This window comes from Bubalus bubalis, chromosome 10 (assembly GCF_019923935.1).
Source record: "Bubalus bubalis isolate 160015118507 breed Murrah chromosome 10, NDDB_SH_1, whole genome shotgun sequence".
Classification (NCBI taxonomy): domain Eukaryota; kingdom Metazoa; phylum Chordata; class Mammalia; order Artiodactyla; family Bovidae; genus Bubalus; species Bubalus bubalis.
Genome location: NC_059166.1, coordinates 12,246,986 through 12,261,564, shown reverse-complemented (window position 1 = coordinate 12,261,564; position 14,579 = coordinate 12,246,986). Strand labels below are relative to the sequence as shown.

The 14,579-nt window shown below is 48.0% G+C and overlaps 1 protein-coding gene across 7 annotated transcripts in view; it reads left to right on the top strand.

Annotated features, from left to right (window-relative positions):
* Positions 1 to 14,579, top strand: part of TIAM2 (TIAM Rac1 associated GEF 2) — a 231,630-nt gene that overhangs the window by 205,419 nt on the left and 11,632 nt on the right. For all 7 annotated transcript variants that reach the window (XM_044924057.2, XM_044924055.2, XM_044924054.2 and 4 more), the window contains 4 exons: positions 8,987 to 9,166; positions 11,730 to 11,798; positions 12,718 to 12,843; positions 13,915 to 14,023. In XM_044924057.2, coding sequence (XP_044779992.2) covers positions 8,987 to 9,166; positions 11,730 to 11,798; positions 12,718 to 12,843; positions 13,915 to 14,023 — 484 coding nt within the window. The remainder of the gene's footprint in view (positions 1 to 8,986; positions 9,167 to 11,729; positions 11,799 to 12,717; positions 12,844 to 13,914; positions 14,024 to 14,579) is intronic.

The following is a 14,579-nucleotide window of genomic DNA, read 5'->3' as shown; positions in this document are numbered from 1 at the left end:
ATAGATTTCGTTGCATTTTTGCACCATTATTTATTTAGGTTAATTCTTTTACCTTTCAGTATAAATCAACACTCATCTGACATACTTACATTTAATTTTATGTTTTTCCTTTCCATTCTGCCTTTGGAAATAGAACTATCTGGTCTAGAAAATAAAGGTTGTGAGTATTTTCTTATCCTTTTTGTATCATTTTGAGAGAAGTACGAGAAAATCGCAGATCGTTTCTCTAGAGTTTTTAATCCAAGGATTGTATGACTATAAAGTGAATGTGCTGTGCTAAGTCACTTCAGTCGTGTCTGACTCTTTGGGACCCCATGGACCCTAGCCCACCAGGCTCCTCTGTCCATGGGATTCTTCAGGCAGGAATCCTGGAGTGGGTTGCCATGCCCTCCTCCAGGGGATCTTCCTGATCCAGGGATTGGACCCACGTCACATCTGCTGCTTTGGCAAGCAGGTTCTTTACCATTAATGCCACCTGGGAAGCCCCATAAAGTGAATGATTGTCCCAAAATATAAAAATAATCGTCTCACTTCACTCTGCACAGTGCTGAATACACCCCTCTTCCTCCCCTTCCTCTCTCCCCCTCTGCTGAGACCCTCCCTAGGCTAGACTGGACTGGACTGCCCTCGCTCCTGCCTGTGGGCCCTGCCAGTTGCCTCTGAGCATGGAGCAGAGTGTAGCCCTGGAATCCTGACCTGGCAGAGGTGGGGTGGCACAGGATGTCTGTGATTGGACCTGCCTGTGGGGGACCCAGCTCACCTGGGGTCTGTCGTCTGACTCTGTCCATCAGCGTTGCTTCTGGGTTCCCTCTGCTGAGAGCATTTGGGATTAATGTCAGAGCTTTCTGTAAGTTAGAGACTACAGTGGATTAAAGCATGAATTGAAAAGTCCTCTGTACTATTTTTAGATTTTTTTTTCCCCACCAAGGGGAGCATTTCTGATTTAACTGATTTGCTGAGCTGGTACAGTTGACTCCCTAGCTGCACTCTGAGATGATTTACTGATGCAACCTTCCAGACAGTGAACTGGGACATCTGTATGAGCACATTGAGCATGCACCACTCAGCCATGCCTCTCCAGACCTGGACTGTCCCAGAGGACCACTGGTGATTTACCCAGGGCTGACAGCAGGAACTGTAGAAGAACCTTTGGTTCTTCTGCATAGTGTTCTGGTAGGATGAGACTCTCCCTGGAGGAGGGCATGGCAACCCACTCCAGCATTCTTGCCTGGAGAATCCCACGGACAGAGGAGCCTGGTGGGCTACAGGCTATAGAGTTGCAAAGAGTTGGACACAACTGAAGAGACTTAGCAGGCAGGCAGGATGAGACTCTGTGGGCGTGACCCAGACTAGGATTTAGGTCCATGTCAGTGGCCCAGCATAGAGCTGATCTGTACGGCTGGAGGGAGAGGTGGACGTGGGTGGCAGCTGGGGGTCTGTCACGTTGATCACATTGTGTGTGACCAGTTAACCAGCAGGTAACCAGTTAACCAGTTAAGCAGCGTGAGGTGTCCTCGCGTTTAGGAGCAGGTGCTGGCTGTGTCTGTTACTGATTCCCCCTGAGGTTAACGTCCTTTTTCCTCTGAACCAGGCCTGAAAGTGAAGCACGCTGCAGGTGTTGTCATTCACCTTGGAGCCCTTCCCTATGAACTATTCCCCAGATTACGTAGCACTTTAGACCTTTTTTCTTTGGCTGGAAGTGTTTTTGGAGTCTAAGTCATACAAACAGATGCCGTTGACAAACGAGTTTGTGGTACCTGAAGCCTCTAAATGAGGACAGGATTGAAACCTGAGCCCAGAAAGGTGGGGTGGAGCTCAGCTGCTGGCAAGGCACAGGGCAGTGAAATTTCATGGAGTTCAGTCCTAAAGGAGATCAGTCCTGAACATTCGTTGGAAGAACTGATGTGGAAGCTGAAGCTCCAATACTTTGGCCACCTGATGTGAAGAGCCAACTCATTGGAGAAGGCCCTGATGCTGGGAAAGATTGAGGGCAGGAGGAGAAGGGGATGACAGAGAATGAGATGGTTGGATGGCATCACCAACTTGATGGACATGAGTTTGTGCAAACTCCGGGAGATAGTGAAGGAAAAGGAAGCCTGGCGTGCTGCAGTAGATGGGGTCATAAAACACGACTGACTTAGTGACTGAACAACAAAATGAAACCACAGCCATTGTCCTGGAATAATGTCCTGGAATAACTGGATAATGTGATGTACTTATCCCATCTTAGGTTCCAAAACCCACAGGGAAATGGAAAAGCCTCAGGTAGTAATGTCTTCAAACAAGAGCAAAGCAGACATCAGAGTGGTTATGCTCCGGGGTTGGGGGGTGGGGGCGGGAGCTGATCTTCACTAATTCAGGCCAGGAGGAGCACTGGTGCTTTGGATGAAAAGCATTGAGCTGGATCAAGGCTAAAAAGGGCACCTATGGGATTCAAGCTTGTTTGAGAAAGAGGCTTCACCCCTGCCTTCCTCCAAAGAGAATCTAGGGGCAGGGCACTTCATTACCCTGAGCAATTTTATTGCCACTCCCAAGAAATGGGGCTCCTCAAAGAAAAAACAAAACAAAACACATCACACAGCTAATCCAGGATAGCAAGTGTCCTTATTCACACATTGAAGACCCAAAACCAAGGATAACTTTTAGCTATCTCCCCTCCCCAATTTTATCAAGGTATAGTTGACAATTAAAAATTATATATATGTAAGGTATACAACTGGATTTGATATGTGATGATTATCACAGCCAAATTAACACACCTGTCACCTCACATAGTTACTCTTTGTTTTTGTTGCAAACACAGAAGAGTGACTTAATTAGAGAGATCCTGACTGAGGTGTTCCTTATCTATCTATGTGTGTGTTAGCACTGTGTCATGTCCGACTCTTTGTGACCCCATGGACTGTAGCCCACCAGGCTCTTCTGTCCAGGCAATTCTCCAGGCAGGAATATTGGAGTGGGTTGCCACTCCCTTTTCTAATTCCTTATTTATGTTTGCTGTTTAGCGCTCAGCCGTGTCTGACACTTTGTGACCTCATCGTCTGTCCATGGAATTCTCTAGGCAAGAATACTGGAGTGGGTTGCCATTTCCTTCTCCAGGTGATCTTCCAGACCCAGGGATTGAGCCCCGTTCTCCCACATTACAGGCACTCTACCATTTCTTTCAAGCAGGGATCAGCTTACTGAAACCTTAAAAACCTGAAAAGAAATTTTTTTTGGGGGGTCAATATCACTACCTTTTTATATAACATAGTTTTAGAGGGAACTTTTCATTAAGTTTTAAAAGTGAAATCATAAACAAAAGATCAGTTTCATGCTCTCTTATAAAAGGCAAGGCCCCTGATGAACCCAAGGTTCTCAGCATTGATCACTGTTGTTCAGTTGCTCAGTCATGTCTGACTGTTTTGTGACCCCATTGTCTGTAGCCCTCCAGGCTCCTCTGTCCATGGGATTTCCCAGCCAAGACTACTGGAGTGGGGTGCCATTTGCTACTCCAGGGGATCCTCCCAACCAAGTCTCCTGCATCGGCAGGCAGATTCTTTACACTGGGCCACCAGGGAAGGTCTTATTGATCACTATGAACTGGAGAGTACTAGTGAAGTGAAATTTGCTCAGTCATGTCTGACTCTTTGTGACCCCATGGACTCTAGAGTCCATGGCATTCTCCAGGCCAGAATACTGGAGTGGGTAGCCTTTCCCTTCTTCAGGGGATCTTCCCAACCCAGGGATCTAACCCAGGTCTCCCACATTGCAGGTGGCTTCTTTACCAGCTTAGCCACAAGGGAAGCCCAAGAATTCTGGAGTGGGTAAGCCTATCCCTTCTCCAGCAGATCTTCCCAACCCAGGAATCAAACCAGGGTCTCCTGCATTGCAGGCGGATTCTTTACCAGCTGAGTTATCAGGGAAGCCCTAGAGAATACTAGAGTGAGTTTCAAAGTCCAGTGTTGTTTTTGTTCTGAACAAGCACACACTGTCCAGCTGTTGAATCCACATGCACACCCAGCCCTGATGTGTGAACATCTGTCTCTACTTTCAAGGCAGAATTCCTAGGGGTAGAGGGAAGCAGGGACCAGCCTACCAGAAATCACAGTTCTGTGCAGATGTGGGGGAGCAGAGGCGACCTCCGGAGGGCTGTGGCTGCATCCTGGGCACGCCCGGGGTGTGTTCAGATTCTCCTGGGGCCGGGAGAGCCCTGACTGCATGGTGGGCAGAGGCCACCGGAGGAGCAAGTCTGTTTTGTCCATGAGCTGCCTGATACTCCGGGAGCAGTCAGCACTGTGCAGACAGCTCCAGAGGATGCGAGTCCTGTGCCATCAAGGTCCTGTGCCCCACCCCCCACCCTTCAGCTGTGGTCTCGTGTGTCACACGATGAAGACCCAATGCCCGTGAGTTCCGCAAGAACCCCTCACCCCCCTGCATACACCAAGTGCTCAACAAATGTGAGTTCCCTTTCCTCCTTGGCCCAACTGGCAGTTGGAGGGGTCACTTGATGGGTGAGGTGTAATGCTTCTTCTCTTTCATCATTAAGGAAATTGAAGACAGAAATGTTTTGCCCCCCGATGCTTGGAGGACTCAGGGCAGAGCCAGGGCTAGAATTCGGCTCTTCTCCATCTTGTCTGAGCTTCCTACCTCCATCACCACTTGTACGTGTGAAAATACCCCAACTGGAGTAGTCGCTCTTTCTAGAAACTGCTCATCAAATTCACCCAGAATCCTACCTTTTAGCAGTTTGATTTTATAACTGTTGCTAAGAACAGAGGAAGTGAAATATAACCAACCGGGAGACTCTTTCAGATACAGTCTACAAACACAGTTAGAGTGATCCTTCCCCTTTTAGTGGCTCAGCCTCCTTTGGATCCCAGAGAATACTCCCAGCCTTCCCCTTGTTCAGTTGCTAAGTTGTGTCTGACTCTTTATGACCCCAAGGACTGCAGCATGCTAGGCTTCCCTGTCCTTCACAATTCCCAGAGTTTGCTCAAATCCATGTTCATTGAGTTGGTGATGCCGTCCAACCATCTAATCCTCTGTCGTCCCCTTCTCCTGCCCTCCGTCTTTGCCAGCATCAGAGTCTTTTCCAATGAGTCGGCTCTTCACATCAAGTGGCCCAAGTATTGAAGCTTTAGCATCAATCCTTCCAGTGAATATTCAGGACTGATTTCCTTTAGGATTGGCTGATTTGATCTCCTTGCTGGCCAAGGGACTCTCAAGAGTCTTCTCCAGCACCACAGTTCGAAAGCATCAGTTCTTTGGCCCTGAGCCTTCTTGATGGTCCAACTCACATCCATACATGACTTCCCTAGACAATACCTGAGGTGACTTTGTAGCACTTCATTGTGGTCTCTTCAGAAGTACATTTTCTATGAAACTCTCAGCTAACATTTGCTTTTCCAACTTAGGCTCACCAGAAGTATTCTTAAAATGAATTCTGATTTTCTAAGATGGCAAGATACTTTATTTTTAAAATCTCGTTATTTTAACACTGCATTGTTAGGTGTGAGTTTCGACATCCCAGCAAGGAAAGCTGCAATCTCACCAGCTGCCATTTCACTTATGGTGCATTTTGTCAGATCTTATTTTATACGGTATATGCGAAGTATTAATGTGGATTCTACAGCCCCCAAAACTGTTATTTTTCAGGGTTGCAAAATTGTATTGTCAGAGCTTGTGGTGCAAATAACAGTATAGAGCTTTCTAATAAGTGAACTTGAGAGTCTCAGTATTATCCTCTTGGGCTGTTTAGCTGTTAGTGGAGCCACACACGGAACACCAGGCTCACGGGTTTGATCTGTTTCCTCTTATCTGTGAGCTCTGTCCACACACGCTTTACGTGGCCATCCTTCAGTGCAGAGCCTTGGGGCAGCGTGATCCTCCCAGGAGCTACAAGCAGAAGGCTCGCTCTACTAATGGGTAGACCAGTAGTTCTCATGCAAGCCACACATCAGCATCGCTTGAGGAGCTTTTAAAAAATACTCCTACCTGGGGCCCCAAATATTTGGATTCCTTTGGTCCAGCCATGAGTATTTCTTATGTGCTGTGCTAAGTCACTTCAGTCATGTCCAACTCTGTGCGACCCTATGGACTTTATAGCCCACCAGGCTCCTCTGTGCATGAGATTTCTCCAGGCAGGAATACTGGAGTGGGTTGCCATCTCCTTTTGAAAGCTGTCTTTTGGCTGCATTGCTCTGTTTGGCTTTTGCTGTGTCATTAGGCTTCTAGGGCATGACCGAACAGTTAGGAGTTTCTTCAGGAACCTTGAGATCTGGTTGTTTCAAACATGATATAAGACATTTTGAGAGATCAAGTTGCATTCTAATCAATGCCTTAAGATCCACATCTGTTTTCTTTTTCTTTTAAAATTGATTTTGAATTGGAGGATAATTTCTTTGCAATATTGTGTTGGCGTCTGCCATACAGCAACATGAATCAGCCCTAAGTATACATATGTCCCCCCGCTCTTGAATCTCCCTCCCACCCCCTACTCCATCTTACCCTTCTAGGTCATCACAGAGTACAGGACTGGGCTGCTTGTGTTATATAGCATCTTCCCTTCAGCTATCTGTTTTATATATGTTAATGTGTGTGTCTCAGTGCTCCTCTCTCAGTTCATCCCACCCTCTCCTTCCCCCGCTGTGCCCACACGTTTGTTCTCTGTATCTGCATCTCTATTCCTGCCCTGCAAATAGGTTTATGAATACCGTTTTGCGAGTCTGTTTTCTTGTTCTTTCAAAGTTTACCCTGAATGTGAACATCTTCTGACAGGTGTTGCCAACAATATGCTTGTGTTACAGTTAAGGACAGAAACAAGGGGTGCTGTGTATATCCAAGGAGACTCGTTAGTGCTTACACATGCTTGAACTGTTTTAGAAGTAAATTACTTCAGATGTGTCGATGTGTCTGGTTGGAGGCTTAGTATCTGCCACTTGGTTCATTTAACTTTTGCACCAAGATTCATGTCAAAATACAAGAGAAGTGATTACTTGAAAGAGGCCAGCAGTCTGGGCGTTCTCCTCGTAGACATCTGAGGGGGCCTCGCTTTCACACCCACCTTGAGTTGGGTTCTACGTTACTGGGCTCCGTCTTCCTCGTGCCTTTGGGTTGTTCTCTGGTTCTCCCTTGGAACATGCTCCTTCCAGGAGCATTTACAATCCGCTCTTCACTGACGCCTTCCAGACAACCTGTTTCAACATGGTGCTCTCATTCATTTCACGGATGTCACATTTCTCATTTGTTCCACACAAGCTTGTGTTGGTTTCCAGTCTGCCGTAGGCTGAGCTTCGGCATTTCTTAACCTTGGCAAGTCTTATCTTCTTGTGCAGGGGGTGGTTTCTATTTCTCTGGAGACAGAGCAGGTCCTTGGCTGGTTCCCACTGGATTTAGTTGAAAGTCTAGCCAGAAGATCAGTGCTGTGTGTCGATGTTGATTGTCTGTTTCCATCATATAAAGACACTGTTTTGGGGGGAGGTGGGTGTAAAATAGGGAAGCAGAGAAGAAGGGAGGGCAGGTGTCCTGCTGTTACTTTGAGCCACTTCACTGGGTCAGGTGACAGTTTTTATAACAAATTGGCACTGATGTTGACCTGTATGCTTGTGTGAGTTGTTAGCGTTCTGAAATATCCAAGCAAAGAAAATGAACTCAGTGAGAATGAAGAGGGGCTTCCGACGGGTTCACCTTTTTACCTGAGACACTGATGGAGATCAGGCATGGAGACATTTAGCTGAAGAAAGAGTTTTAGTTGAGCTGTTAAGGATGGATGGATATTGACCATGCGTATTAGGACTAAGCTGCTTTATTACTAAGTAACTACATCAGTGCCAACAGAGGTGGACTCAACACCGAGCCCTTGGGGGTGATGAGAAAGAAAGGCAGGCTCCTGCCCTTGACTAGTTGCCAGGCTGGCAGGTGGTAAATTGGGCTGGATCTTGTGTGTTGGAGGAATGGAAAGAAAGAGAAGTAAAAAAGATATTTTTTGTGTAATCTGATGATGCTCTAGGCAGGTGGTGGCATATAGGAAGAGACATATTTGAGACTTTAAACCACTAGCCTCTGGCAGGAATATACAAATAGGTTCTCCCAGAGAAGGCTTTGCATGCTAAGCTTAAACCCAAGCAGGAACTTTTATAGAAGGCTGTTCATCCTCACAGACATTCCAACTCCTCCTTGTCTTTTAATCTGTGTGATTCTCTTCCCATGTCCTGGAATGAGAAGCCTTTCTTCCCCCATGTCCTGGGTTCAGCACGTGGCTGCTTCCTGCTGAGAACATGCTCAAGGTTCCCTCCTCCCTGAAGGTTCCCATGGACCTCAGCAGGCTTTGTTGTATTGCTTGCTTCCCACCTGTGTCCTCTGGTGGGCTCTGTGCCCCATCGGAGTGGGGACCTTATCTTTCCTACATGACCTGACCTCTACTCCCATTCCTAGCAGAGGCAGCAGCTCACACTTTAACTCCTCACACTGGGACTTGGCTCAAGGCTACATAACTCCAAGGGGGGATTTGTGGGGAGCACTCCAAGCTCCCTGTGATCCAGCCTTCCTGACACTGCTGTCCCTTTCCTGGGTGTCCCAGGGCTGTTTAGTGTGGGTGACTGAGCTCCGTTCCGTCAACCATTGAGGGGACAGAGTGGACCAAAGGAGTCTGTCTGCATGGTGCTCTCATAGAGCCTTGACCTTGATTGTAGAGCAGCCTCAAGTATATTGCAGTGTGTTAGCTCTGTGCTTTATTCTCCAGTCTCAACACTAAAGAAGTGTCTGTCACACAGCTTCTGTGAAAGTTGAAAAGCATCATGGGTAAATACTGAACAAGTGTAAGTTTGTATCTTCATGACCAGAACCTTGAGTGGTAGCCAGCAGGGTTTGAGATGACCGAAGCTGGATATCCCCAATCAATGTCCTGTGAGACTCCCAAGAGGACGCTGGGTGAAGAGAGCCCCCATGTCCTTGGTGGGCGGCTGATAATGATGGAGGATGTTCTGTGCCTTTTGTTCCCTCCCAGAGTGCTGAGCAGATCACCGCGCTGTGTAGGAATTTTAACGACATCCAGACCAACGGCATGGAAGGACCAAGGGAGGGTCAGGACCCTCCTCCGAGGCCACTGGCTCGCCACCTCTCTGATGCAGATCGCCTCCGAAAAGTAATCCAGGAGCTCATGGACACAGAGAAGTCCTATGTGAAGGTAACGGATGATGCAGTCCTGATTCCCTGCTCCCCTCTTGTGATGGCCAGCTGTATGTTGGCAGGGGCTCCTGGCTATATCTACCCAGGACCCTGCTACTCACCAGGGAGATGCCTGCTCCTTGAAGTGGCAAATTGCTGCCGGGGAGGGCGAGAGGGTGGAGGAGCTGAGCGGGCTTGCAGAATTTAGAATCCCCGCTCATTCTGTTACCAAGGTAGCTTTCACTATGGAAACAGATGTTCTAGTTTGTCATTTGCAATCTGTGGGAAGGGAACTTGCGCTGGTTTAGGGAAAGGGGGACAGAGATCACTTTAGGTGGTGAGGAACCAGGGAGCAGTGTGTTCACAAGCAGCTGCTGGCATGGGCCCCAGAGGGCAGGCATCACCGTGCAGGACAGAGCCCCGCAGGGGAGGCACCGGGCATCACTTGAGCATCCCCAGCTACCACACAGAGCAGCGGCTGGGCCTTTCACAACCCAGGGAGATCATTTATTTATCTCAGGGGCTCCAGTTAGTAGTTTGGGAAACATTTTACAAAAAAATGCGGGTGCCTGAGAAGACAAGAGTTCTTTTGCTTGAAGTATTTGCTGAAACAATTTTAAACTCGCTTCCTCGGCCACTTGCTGGCAGCAGAGAGGCACAGAATCCAGGCCTGGCCTTGCCTCCACCTGCTGGCGTGGCCTTGGGCGGCCCCCTCCGAGCCCCTCATGGGGTCTGAGACAGGGGCATTCTTGTCCCAGGTCTAACACACTGAGTCCTGAATTAGGCTTTGGCACATGTGCCAGCGTGCACACACACGCTCTCACCTTTCTGCACAGACATATCTGAGCTGCTGCCATTTATTAACATCACTATCATTTTATCTGAACTTTGCCAGAGCCTCACCCAGGGCCTTTGGGAGAACGAACGAGGCAGCCTGGGAGAACTACCCCTGCCCCTTCTTGTGGTCCCGCAGGGGACAAAGGAGAGCGGCAGAGATGGCAGTTTCATGGCCTTTCCTGCCATGTCTCATCCTGCATCGAATGGGGGGAGATGAAGTGCATGTCCAGGGAGTTGACAGTGGCCATGCCCAGCAGGGCGGGCGCTGCGGCCACTTGATGATGTCTGAGGAGCGCCCACCCGCAGGGCCGAGGGCACAGTTGAGAGTGGAATCCAAGCCCCTTTTTATTCCTGTTGTTGTCGGTATATTTAACTGCTAGAGCACTGGATCCAGGAGGGCCGCTGCATCGTGACCCTGGTCTGGGACCGAAATGGGTGCTGTGGGCCAAGCGGATAAAAAGGGCGGCTCTCCTTTCTTTCTGCGAGATCCCGCCTGTCGTCTCCTCTGGGCCCCCGTGTCATGGCTCAGGGCTGCCGGTCTCAAGTGACCTCGGCCCACCACTGCCTCTGATGAAAGAACCAGCCCTGGTACCTACTGTGATTTGTGCGTGTGCACGCACACACACGTTATTTTTTAATTTCTTTTTGTTGCTGACGTTGAACACGGACTTCTACTTGTCCTGTAACCCGCACCTCTGCACTTGACTTGGAGTTTGCAGCGCTCGTGTGTTCCCTGAGAGACGGTCCAGGAACTTCCCACCCCTCTCTGCTCTGAAGCAGCTGCTGTGGGGTTCTCAGAGGCTGGTTAGACCAGGGCTGTTTGATTGTGAAACCCTCAGGGTCACTTACTCCCAGGACCTGCACCACAAGGTTCTGGAGGCTTCTAACCTTAGCAAGCTCTCCAGAACTGGATTTCTCGATTGTAAGAGGAGTCAGATGTAGTCACCTACTTCTAATACTCTGTGACTCAAAATTCTTCAGAATCACTGAACAAGAAAAAAAAATCTTTCCCATCACTAGAGAGGCCTGGCGTGCTGCGATTTATGGGGTCGCAAAGAGTTGGACACGACTGAGCAACTGAACTGAACTGAACTTGGCTTCAAATTATTAAAAACAAAACAAAACTTATCTAAAGAGTTCTGTAAATACATCAACTCCCACTATTCTGTGCTGTCAGAGCCCAGGTTTAGTGAAGACTCAAAGATGGCCTAGATGGTAAACATCATGATGTTCATCTCTGGAAAATTTTTCTTGCACTTGAGTTTGGGAGTTTGAAATTCTGATAATGCATGAAGCTGAAGAGCTCCCAAGACCTCGTCCTGTCCTCCTCAGCTCAGCTGTCCACGCTGGAGCCATCGCCCGGCTCCCTGAGGCAGAGGAGGAAGCCGGGTTGGCCGGCAGACATGACCACGCCTGACAGAAGTTCCTGGCCAAACCTCAGTTCTCTGCAAGGAAAGGAGTGTTCCTGCTGGAACAGCTGAAAGATCCTGGCTCTGCCAGTAAAACATTCAAATACGCAGAGTAGGTGATCGAGCCATAAAGAAAAATGTGGAATGCAGATGCTGATTGTATTGTGCTGTTAACCTCTTTGAATTAGGTGAGCAAGGAACCACCACCTTCAGGGCCAAGTCTCTCAACCAGACATAAACGTCATTGTTCTTAATACCAGTGCAAGGTGCGACCAGAGCAATGCTTGGGTGTTTTGGAGACTCACAGGTTAAAGACTGTCGTCTTTTGTCTTTCAGGATCTGAGCTGCCTCTTCGACTTATATTTGGAACCACTTCAGAGTGAGACCTTTCTTACCCAAGATGAGGTAAATAACTTCCTTCACTCAGTCCACCAACCCACAGGTTAGTCTCTACTTGCCTTTAGTTCAGGGGTCACTCAACTCCTGGGCCATGGTACCGGTACTGGTCCACGGCCTGTTAGGAACTGGGCCACACAGCAGGAGTGAGCAGCAGGTGAGCGAGTGAAGTTTCATCTGTATTGACAGCCACTTCCCATTGCTTGCATTACCACCTGAGCTCCGCCTCCTGAAGGATCAGTGGGGCATTCGATTCTCATAGATGTGAGAACCCTACTGTGAACTGCGCATGCGAGATTGAGATTGTTCACGCCATGTGAGAATCATCCTGGAACCATCTCCTCCCTTCCACCCCTGGCTGTGCAAAAACTGTCTCCCGTGAAATTGGTCCCCCAAAAAGGTTGGGGACTGTAGTAGACCTCCTAGATTTTATCTAGTGGTCCCAAAGGAACGTGGAGACTTAGGGATCTTCAGAGAGACCTAGGTGTGGCCTCCTGCAGAGCTGTTTATGTGGCTTCTGTCCCCTGAAGCACAGTGGCAGCAGTTAAGAGCGACTGTGCCCTTTTTGTAGTAGAAGGTGTGAGCCAAATTACCTTTTAATATGTGACTTTTTAGTGTTAACTCACAGTTATTAATTCTTTCTTACTGACTTCCATTCCCCCCCAACCCCACATCCCACCCCTCAGTTTGAATTCTGAAAACTTGACATCCCCTTAAAAACATATTCTAGAATTACAGGGACCGGAGATGTATATAACCCTCTGTGTATGAACTCTGTCCCCTCATGAATACGCTGTCTTCTTTAAAGGATTTACTTCTGTCTCCTTCTTGGTGAATGACTGTGATTCATTTGTGCATCTGGGAGTTCAGAGTGGTGTCTAGATCTTCATCGCTAACACCCTCTTTTCAAATCCTGGTCTTCACTCAGATGGAGTCACTTTTTGGAAGCTTGCCAGAGATGCTTGAATTTCAAAAGGTGTTTCTCGAGACCCTGGAGGATGGGATTTCAGCATCGTCTGACTTTAACATACTTGAAACCCCCTCGCAGTTCAGAGTAAGTGTTGTAGATGTAGGTTTAAAGCAAATAGAGGTGGGTACAGTGCAGAGTTCTCCCCTGGAAGAGAAAGCGGTGTCCCTTGACTGTTGAAAGGATAAGTTCAGTGTTGCCATTCCTCTGGCAGGTGGCAAAAAAAGGCTCCGCTTTTCCCTTGAGTAAATGCTCTGGGAATCAGGTGTCTGGGCAGCCCAGCTTTTATGGAGTTTGTCTGCTGTTAACATGTCCGGGCTCCCTACTCAGCTCTGCCTAAGGCTCTGCAGGGCGATTGCTTCTGAGACAGGAGCATCTCCTGCATCTGATTCTGCATCTCTGTGGTCGTGTGACCTTGGGAGGAAAGCACAGGTTTTCACTTGTTGCGAGAGAGCGTCCTCTTCTGTGGAACCCTGTCTCCAAGCAGGCATTGGTGACTGGCAAGAGGACTCCCCTGTGGCTCAGATGGTGAAGAGTCTGCCTGCGATGCAGGAGACCCAGGTTTGATCCCTGGGCCGGGAAGATCCTCTGGAGGAGGAAATGGCAATCCACTCCAGTATTCTTGCCCGGAAAATCCCACGGACAGAGGAGCCTGGAGGGCTATAGTCAGTCCATGGGGTCACAAAGAGTCGGACATGACTGGAGCCACTTCATTTTTTTTTCCATGAGGTCCTTCCAGGGAGGGAAAGGCAGAAGACAGTAGAAAGGGACTAAGGAAATACACGGCGAGCATCATTCGTCCTAAGTAAGGCAGAGCTGGCTTTATTAATGAGCCTCTCAGATTATTTATATCCTGCCATGTCGGATGTATTTTTTTAGATAGAACTTTCTTTCTTGTCCTTGCCTGCACACTGTGTCAAGAGGCTCTGCTGCCAGAAACTTTTCAGTCAGACTGAAGATCTACTAGAGGCATGCCTGGGCTGTCGTCCATCAGCTGGGCAAATGGCGCTCCCTGGCTTCAGTCAATGCCTTCCTGAAGCACAGTGCCCTGGTGTCTGAAAGACGAATACTGTGGAGACAGCAAAGCGGTCAGATGCCAAGCTGAGCCAGCAGACATTGAATGAACCACATCTGATGTAACTTTCCCTCTCTTTCTAGAAACTGCTGTTTTCCCTCGGAGGCTCTTTCCTTTATTATGCGGACCACTTTAAACTGTACAGCGGATTCTGTGCTAATCATATTAAAGTACAGAAGGTTCTAGAGCGAGGTAAGTGGCTCACGTTTTATAGCTATACTTTTGAAATTGTTAGAGTAAATTTGTATTCATTAAGGATAAGTGTGATTTTAATGGGGTGTGCTCCATTGTTGGCCTTGAAATGAACAAACATTAGAGGGGGAGGTTCCAAACATTTCAGTTTTCTGGTAACGGTGAATGTGTGTGCCTGAGAGCCGAGATGTTGCTTGGCTATCACTTTGCTGTTAAATTACATCTGCATTCTTTTTTCACCAACTCTTTTTTCCTTGCTCTAAAAACTTTTAACCAACCATATAAGCCTCTGGAGGGAGTAGAGAGCGATGTATGGTGTTTTCTTTCTTGTTAACCTTTTTCTTAAGCCTGAGGATCCACTGCAAAAAACCACCACGAGATAACTACTACTAAACTCACAGGACGTGTGTTAACTAAAATGAAAACCTCTTAAGTGAAGCTGGTTTTTATCACAGCCCCTAGCTTGTCACTGAAGTACCTTTTATCTCTCTGCGTTGTTATCCTCTTATTTTATTTGACTGACTTTAACCGAGGACTTTTACATTTTTGAAGTCCA